The sequence below is a fragment of the Merops nubicus genome, unplaced genomic scaffold (genome assembly GCF_000691845.1).
Source record: "Merops nubicus isolate BGI_N331 unplaced genomic scaffold, ASM69184v1 scaffold5314, whole genome shotgun sequence".
In the NCBI taxonomy this organism is placed as follows: domain Eukaryota; kingdom Metazoa; phylum Chordata; class Aves; order Coraciiformes; family Meropidae; genus Merops; species Merops nubicus.
The window spans coordinates 71,356-80,436 of NW_008604736.1; the positions used below are offsets into that span (position 1 = coordinate 71,356).

General features: G+C 45.5%; 1 protein-coding gene across 1 annotated transcript in view; it reads left to right on the forward strand.

The window, feature by feature from the left end:
- Positions 1-209, forward strand: part of LOC103771788 (E3 ubiquitin-protein ligase pellino homolog 2-like) — a gene marked incomplete at its 5' end in the record, with an annotated part of 43,726 nt that extends 43,517 nt beyond the window's left edge. Inside the window, one exon of the mRNA XM_008939099.1 lies at positions 3-209. Coding sequence (XP_008937347.1) covers positions 3-209 — 207 coding nt within the window. The remainder of the gene's footprint in view (positions 1-2) is intronic.
- Positions 210-9,081: the final 8,872 nt, after the last annotated feature.

A 9,081-nucleotide genomic window follows, 5' to 3' on the forward strand; every position in this document is an offset into this window, starting at 1 on the left:
AGGCGGGGTTTTACGTGGACGCCGGGCCCCCCACCCATGCCTTCACCCCCTGCGGACACGTCTGCTCCGAGAAGTCGGCCAAGTACTGGTCTCAGATCCCTCTGCCCCACGGGACTCACGCCTTCCACGCCGCCTGCCCCTTCTGTGCCACGCAGCTGGCCGGGGAGCACAACTGCGTCAAGCTCATTTTTCAGGGCCCCATCGACTGATGCCTGCGATAACGTTTTCTGTAACAACTTACTGTGAAGATTTTTGCCACTAACTCTTAGATTTTACCTTTTTTTATAATGGTATTAATTAGGGTGGTAGGGTGGGGACGGGGAACCGACAAGGGGCTTGAGAAGGGACCGTGGTGGAATTGGTATACATTGATACCTGGAACTTGACAGAGATCGGTGGTGTTGCATGCTCAAAAGCAGCATATTCATGAAGTCTTCTTGGTCAAATTGTAGTATATTTGTAATCTTTTTATTAGTACCCTGGATCAGAAAAAAAAAAAAGGTGTCTTAATGATTTTTTTAAGCTAAGATTTTTTTAATGGAAAACATTTTTTCTTCTAAACTTTGACAAGCCTTTAAAAGCTATTTTTCAAATCTAGAAAGAACACGCAGAATGTACCTGTCTTTAATTTGCAATATAATTTAACTTGAATAGTTTCTCAAGGAGCCAATGCAGAATGTGTGGACAACCGTAGGTGAATGTTCACTAGAGATAATTGGATATGTAAGTTAAAAAAAATCAGCTGCCTAAATTGCAGACTATAAAAGCTATTAAACTATCTCTTACGGTATAACGCAGCTGGCCAAAAAGGCATCAAAGAAAAGATTACTTGAAACTGAGGAAATCCTGTCTGCATTGATTTCCTTTCAGTGTAATAGATATCCACTGTTCTTTATATATAGTATATGGCTTTTTTTTTCCCCTTTCCTCCTCCCTTCCTCTTTAACCTGCCTCTGGTGAAACTGCTTTACTTGTTTTTACATTCTCAGTTCTGGTCTTTAAGCTGGTGTTCTGTATATGTGCAGTCTGGCCTTTTTATGTCTGCTTAACTTAGCTTGCCCTACCTGCTCCTCGCATGCCCAGGGCCGTTGGGTTCATTGAGATGTAGCAAGCCTTTCAAACCTGTGTTAATTAAGGGGTGGTGCCGCAGCAACACAGAATATTTAGGCACAGTTTACACAGAACTCATGTACAGAGACCTGAATTCAGGGGAGCACTTAGGTCATGTTTAAATATAAGCCCATGGATGAGACTTTAGATTCTCAAGTGCTTCAGTGGGTTGTGGTTATACGCTGTTATATTTTGAAATAAAGCAATTAATAAGTTATTTTTTTAAGCTCACCTTCTAGCAAAATGCTGTCAGGAGAGCACGTGTCTAGTTCAGCTCAGTGTTTCTGTTTGGTTTTCAACTTGCTGCCATCTGTCCCCTTTTTTTTTTTTTTTGCAGATTGAGATGTGTTTGTATCCATTTTTTATTTATTTCTTTTCAAATGTTTGCAAATCAAATGACATTAATCAAATATATGCACCAGGGTGGTACATCTGAAGTGGATCACTTGAAATTCCTGACTTTTTAAGAGAGCTGATAAATGTTTGCTATGGTAATAATTAAATCAGAATTTCATATGAGGTGTACCCCGCCCACTGTTAGTTTCATTTCATGCAGAGTGATAACTCTTTGATTTGTGGGTTTGTTTTCCTTTTGCTTTCTGTACTCTTGGTATCTGAGGTATCAATCTATCCAAGCTTTTTTTAAAAAAAATAAAATAAAAAAATATAATTTGGGAGAAAATTATAACATCTCTAGATGACATCGATCATTCACGCTCAGTTCTGTTTAATCAACTATAGCTCTTTGCTATATTTGTGCCCTTTGTATAAATATATAATTTATATGATTTTAATATATTCTGTATATATATATATACTTGAACTGGCCTGTTCATATTTTGGTTGTAAAATTGTTTTATAGTTAACCTTATAAACATTTTACTTGTCCCTTGCCCATGGTGATGGGACGTACTTTGTCTGCTGCTGTTTTTAATATCATTTTGCTGTATAAATGTTGAGCATTTTAATAATTTGAAAATAGCTTTACTTTTCTTTTCCTGCTTTTGCTGTTAAAGGCTTTTTCTGCAGCGTTTTCTTTCAAAAATCCCAACCTGTACAGGCTTTTTTTGTCCCACTCAGCAATTGGAGATAGGATGAATCTCATTAACCTAAAACTTTATGCTTCTTCCTCGTGCCTTTTCAATGAGATCCTCTCACAATTCCATATTCCAAGTCCTCACTCCCACAAGACATCCTTGGGGCTGGCTAATCTTCGTTAAGAGTGGCAGCCCAACCAGACTGGGAAGAAATGCCTTTGGCCTTCAGTTCCTCCTGGTGGTTTCTGTCAGGAACGTGAAGGTGCCTCTTCCTTGTTGATATTCAGTACAAGTTCCTCAGGTCCCGTGTGAATATTGCAGCATTGTTTCTATTTAGCATATACCTCATCTGTGAGAGGCAGTCTCACCTCCACCTCATTCTTGTTAGATGCTCTGAAATACTTTTTTCTCACATGAGATGCTACGAAAACACAGCTTCAGGAAATGTTCCTTGTTGAATTAAGGCCACGAGCCGTTCAGGCTGGTAGCCACAGGCCTCGAGCTGTGTGTGTGACAGCTTCGCAAGTGCGAGGTGGCAGCTGTGCTGAGCTGCTCACGCCCTGCCCCTGCAGTCTCCTGGGTGTAGATGGATTGTGAACGTGCAGAGGTTCCGTGGGCAGGCTGCTGTACTTCCCTCCTTGGCTGTTGCAGTTCATCTGCTGCTCCAGGGCTTTGTGTGGCTTCGTGTGGCAGAGGATTCCTGGCTGGAAATGCTCACACACCATCCCACCAGCTGGCTGGGGTGGGAGACTGGCCTCTGGTTGGTATCCCAGGGGAGTGCCCCTTTGGGAGGACTGTGTTTTAACTGAGAATTTTGTTTTCTTTCACTGTCGGCAGTTCTGTATAACACAGTAAACACTGCAAGAAGGAAAACTCCTGTCCTGTCCAGGAAACAAACTTCCACAGCTCCTGTGCATGAATCCAGGTACTTTGCCATTAACCAGTATTCAAATTTAGGGTGAATCCCGCAGAGCTGGATTTACTGGGAAGGCAGAAGGGTTTGTAGCATTATTTTTCTCAAGCACTACTGCCCCACGTGCTCCTCTAAGGAATGGTGGACCATGTGCTTGCTTGGCCCCTTCTTCCCTCATCTCAGTAAAGACACAATTTCACTGGCTCAGTAACTTGACAGGTGAGAGTAGCTTCTGGATAAATAAAACTGGCTCTGTTTGGACTGAGTAAATTTGAGAACCACCCTCCAACTTTGTTCTGAAAGTTTATTTTAGTGATATGATTTTCCATTTCAAGTGCTGGCAATGTGTTCTGTAAGGCTTTTATTCACCTATTCCTGTTGATTCTATTTGAATGCTTCAAAACCAGCTTTGACTGTGTTAACATACAGCTAAAAGTATTTTTCTAGTCTGATCTTTAAAAGAAAAAAAATCTGTCATATCCCTGCACGCTGGAGTTCTAATGCTCCCCTTTTTCCTGGCAGCTTTGCCATGGGGGGATGAAGTCTAACCAGAAACTGAGCAGTAAGCAGTTGTTCTTATGTTGGATTGTGATCCAGGTTGGACAGAGGAGTTGGCACAATGCTACATTTTAATCTCAAATCTCTTTCCAGCGTGGTCACTTTGTGCCACAGGGTACAGTAACAGCACTGTGCTGGCAGAGGAACTGAAGGAGGATTTATGGTTTCTTTGTGAGGGTGGGAAAGGCTCAGAGCTGAGACAAAAGCCATTGCCTGGCTGGTTCCAGTCAGCACAGACCCACCTTGAAGGCCTCCCAGGGGCAGATGAGAATCAGACTCTAGCTTGTCCTGCCTTCAGACCTGGTTCACACTTTAAAAGGGTTCTCCTCAGTTTTTTTTAGGAAGCTCTGGGAGGCTATGGGAAGGCCTTGGGGGGGCTCTTTGGGGTTTTCCTGGCAGTTCTGGGATTCCTCAGGGCTGTGCTCTAGAGCCTGAGCGAGGAGCAGAGGTGCTGAGTGGATCCTAGTGAGAAACTGCTACAGTTTGAGTAGAACTTCTTTATTTTTCATAAACTCCACACACCACCCAAAAGAAACTGGGTTTAGCTGTGGTAACTCCCCCTTTAGTTCTGCTGCAGTAGCTCTGATTGCTTTCCTCACCCTTTTTTTTTTTTTGTTCTGGAAGTGGAAGGAAGGTTTTTCAGGACTCTTTTCTGTTCATCTGGTTTGTAGCTCGAACACTTTTCTGGGGTCAGAGCACTGTTGGGAGTGATTTGGCCACCATGAGAAGTGATGGAGGCATTTTGATGTGTTTTTAGTGTGGTAGGAAAAACTGACCTGGCTTAACTCCAGCCCTTGCTTATAGTTGAACTGCAAATATGCTTCTGAAATGAGCTGTGCTTGTCTGTTTTCTGTAAAGGAACACTCTGTCACCAGTGGTTAAATCTGATTTTGACAAGACCATTGTTAACACACTGCACTGGGTGTGAAGCAGGATGGAGCTGTTGATCAGAGCAGGTAGAACAGAAGCCTGGGAGGTGCTTGAGCCAAATAGGTGTGGACAGCCCAACTATTCTGTGGTGTCCTGGCCAAGGAGTCCTCCTGCTCCTTGTGTGCTCAGTGTTCAGCCTCTGGTGAGTTCGTGGTTCCTCTCACTTTCTATTTATCCGTGTAGTTGCAGGTAAACAAGTAAATAGAGCTTGGAAAGAAAACAAACAAGAGAATTAAAAAGCTGCCTTCAGGCTTGCTTTGCTCTTTGAGGAAAATAGAAATTGGAGTTGCGAACAGTTTGCAGATATCCTTGTGAAGAATACCTATAAAAACAAGTCTTCAAAGAGCTTAGATGGTAAGGCTGCTTTTTTTTTATGCACCATGTGCAATGGAATGAATGAATTTCCTTGCTGTTGTACCTGTGGAAGTACAAGCCATTTTACAGGAGAAAAAAAAAAATCCTTGAAAAAAAAATTAAAATATAATCTCTGCGTTGTCACTGACTCCTCCAGGTTTTGGGTTTTTTTCCCCCCTGCTGGTTGGTTGTCAGGGTTTAACTTTGCTTTGCAAAAAAACACATATAACTTCAAAAATAAACAGTTTCTCTTATCTTTTCATCCCTTTCTACTCCTCAGCAAACAAACCCCCAAGTCTTTGATGAAGGATTCAAGGTAGTGGAGCGTATTGAGGTGTGAGTGCCCCGAAATTTCAGTTTCATTCACTTCCCTGAGTTTTAAACTGAACTGTTTGTTTTCAATGCCAACTGCCTTCTTGCGGTGTTAACATAATTGCTAAATAAAAGCAATTTCCAGGAATAATATGCTTTGTGACTCTTAAAATTAATTTCCATAATGGTAATTTCAGTGTTTTGTTTGCATCTGTGTGTTCATCCCTTTTTATATGAGGTCCCTGTGAGTGTATAAGCTCCATTTATTTTGCTCCATTTACTTTTTTTTTTAAAATGAGCTAAAATGAATTGTTGGCCTTTTTTTTTTTTGCTAAGTAGAAGCAAAAATAAACGTTGGCTCGAGCATGGGGAAGGGAAATTGGGATATCTGTAACTTTCTGTGGATGTTGGCTGCCAGCTGGCTGTCGGGCTTCCTTGGGAAGCTTTTAGCACTCCTCCATCAAAAGGAAGATGCTCCCAGGGAATCAGGAAAAGGGGAAAGCTTTGGGTTATTTGTGTGTAGCTGTGTCCACTTCCCAAGAGAAAAGGAAAACCTCTTTCCTCTGGGACCAGCTGTACTTGGAGGCATCTTCAATCTGCTCCAAGCAGCATGGGAGGAGTGCTGGATAGATGCTGTCTCTGCCCTGGTGGGTTTCTCAGGGATTCTGTGCTTGAAGAAAAGCAGCACCTTGGTGCAGAACAGCTGTTTGTTTGTACCCCACCAGAGACAGGCGTGATCCTCTTTTGTTGCCAACAGTTGGAGGCAACCTGAAAGAACTAGTCCTGCTGTGGGCAGCGGTGGGGGAGAGGTTTCTGCTCCCCCTCGGGGGAGATGATGAGCAGCAAGGCAGGAGCAAGGACTGAGTGGGAGGTGGTTGGTGGTGTCACCTGAAGGCTTGGGGACAGAAGTGTCACCTCTCAGATCTTAAAGCAAGCCTCTAGTACCCCTCAGTGGTAACCTCTTGTGAGCTTTTTTCCACAAATTGTGGATTTTGTATCAGTTCTATCCGGCAACACCACAAGTTTGGTTTTTAAATTTCAATCTACAGCTTCCAGTCTGTTCTCAGCTCACTTTATGCAAGACAAAAAGACCAGACATCATCCTCATGGTCCCATTCCCTTGCTGCTCTGCTCCTCATCCCTCCAGCTACCTGATGAAAGGCGCTGTGCTCTTCTTCCCCTCCCCCCCCCTCCCGAAGGAAGCGTACCTGGCTGTAAAACTTCACTTCTTGCTGCAGCTTGTGCTGCTGGGAGATGGTCTTTGTGAGAGGTTTCCAAAGCGTTTCTGATTACCACTTTTCTTCCCCTTTCAAGCTATCGATGCATATTTTTTTAGGAGGAACTTCAAGAAATCTCTTTCATGTAAAACTAAGGCAGACAGGAGGTTGACACGGGAGTCTGAGCCTGATAGTTCTTTTTAACTCTCTGAAAGCTCTTGTCTGGAGATGGGCTCAAATTGAGGGGCTGCCTCACAGCAGAAAGGAATTCAGCAGAACCCCAATTACATCAGTGCTTAAAATTTGATGTATGCATGTATATAATTTTTTATATAGATATAAAAAATGCATTTCGTGGAGTATTTGCCTGAAATGCAAAGTCTGGGGCTGAAGTGCGGAGCGCAGATGGAGCCACGAGTGGGCTGAGCCCACAGACTAGAGGAGAGATTGGGGTGGGGTTCCTCCCGTGGTCCTCTGCATCACCTTGTGAGGGCGAGGGAGGTGTCCCGGGCTGCTGGGATCCAGCTGTGGCTCTGCAGAGCAGATGTGCAGCCAGGTGTCTTCCCGAGGAGGGGAGCCAGGGCTTGGCCTCAGCATCAAGGGTGATGTGGGAGTTGGGCCAAATTGCCTGTCAGGCTAAGACCCCAAATCCAGCTGGGGAGAGCAGTGAAGAACATCTGACTAGTGTCAGGTCTGTGGGGTGTCCCCTCCCCTCTTTATTTCTGATTAAATTGAAGTGAGGAGCCAGGGAAGGGTTGGAGGAAGGGAGAATGTGGCTAGAATAATTTTCCTGACTGGGCTGAGCTTTGTCCAAGGAGCGTCTGTACAAAGTAGAGTCTCTTCTTTTGTTAGGGAAAACTTATTTCTCATGAGGGTGGCAGAGTCTGGAGCAGACTGCCCAGAGAGGCTGTGGAGTCTCTTCTAGAGAGGTCCCAAACCTGCCTGGACACCATCCTAGGTGACCTGCTGGAGCAGGGGGGTTGGGTGAGGTGATCTCCAGAGGTCCCTTCCAGCCTCACCATGCTGGGTTTCTGGGGTTGGCCTGTGTGTGTATCAGGAGACACGTGTGTTCCTCAGCCCTGCCTCCTACTCCTGGGAAAGCTGCTTTGCTTTTCCTCTCCTGTGTACACACGTTGCTTTGTCCTGTCAGGAAACCACCAACACCATGTCCAGGCAAAAAGGTCCTTCAGAGGTGCTGCCACAGCCACCATGGGGCTCTATGGGCACCTAAAGCCAAAAAACTAACAGAGCCTGGGGGAAGGCAGCAAGTCAACAGGGAGGGCCAGTCTGGCTTCAGGCTCCCCCCACTCTACCCTGGGGCTGGACCGTTTGTATCTCCCCTTTCCCATCTAAAGAGCAGGAACTACACGGCTGCCCAGCCCTGCTTGGAGGGTTCAGACAAGGATTTGAGGGTTTTCTAAGAGAAAACTGGCTTTTGACTAAAGCAGAAAAGAAATGTTTCAGGGTTTTTCTTATGGGAACGTTCCCTGCAGGAACCAGTGTCTTCCCTCAAGTCTCTCTTCCTTCACCCTCCATGGGCTTTCAGGGGTTGCTGCCCCTTTGGTAAGATCTGTTTTCCTCCTCCCCTCCCTTCCCATCAGGATACACCACCCCAGTCCTGGAGTCAAGCCCTTCATATCAAGATCCTTCTGTCTTGCCCTTGGCTGGGTAGAGTTGGCCCCTCCTTGGGAGAGGAGCCAGGAGGGGCTCTTCAGCCAGACCAGGAGCGACTGGGGATTTGAGTGCCTGTAACTGAACGTGTCTAGACAGCCAGGAGCCTCAACAGCTGAGTTTTACAGGTGGTCCCTGATGGATGAGGAGAAATCCTCCTTCCCCAGCATGTGTGGGCTAGATGTCCTGTCTCTCTGCAGGCTCCTGAGACAGCACGCAGCCAAGGTGGGCTCCTGTTCTCCTGCCCAAGGGGAGGTTCCCCACATGCACAGTGGATGTCTGCACACAGGAGAAACATGCAGAGAATCCCAGAAATTTCCTCAAAAGCTCCCTTCTGAGCTGAAGACATGCTCACACTGATGGATTTCTCTGGAAAAAAAAGGAAGAGATTTCGTTTTGAAGCAAAGAATACATTCACAATGGGATGCTCAAGCACCTGATGGATGCTCCACCCCAGGTCTTGCTCCAGCAGCTCTGGTTTCCTGCAGGACCTTGATCTGCAGAGCATCAGGCAGCACTAACTAACAACTTCCAGCCCCAGGGCTTGTATAAATCCTTCTTTGGAGAGGGATGTGACAAGGGCTGAACTCTCCCATCTTCACCTGCTGGGGAAGCTGTGCCGAGGTGTAACTGGGGTCTCCTGTGTCTCAAAGGTTGAGGTTTAAGTGTTTTTTTTTTACTGGGACCAGCAGTTTCTGCTGTATTTTTGTTCCTGTTGACAGAGCATCCCTGTTGGTCGATGCACCACTGTTGAGTTGCCTCCTGCTTTCCTTGTGAGCTGTCCTGAGCCCCACTATGGTAAAACTGGAGCTGAAGGCAGGGATGGGAACCCAGGCAGGATTTTGCTGGGGTTTTGGTGGCTCTAGAGGCTTGTGGAGTGAGCACATTCAGACAATGCCTTGCTGGTGTGTCTGAAAGCAGATGGATGAGGAGATGGCTGCTGAGAGCCTGGGCCACCTACAATGGTGCTCCCCAAATT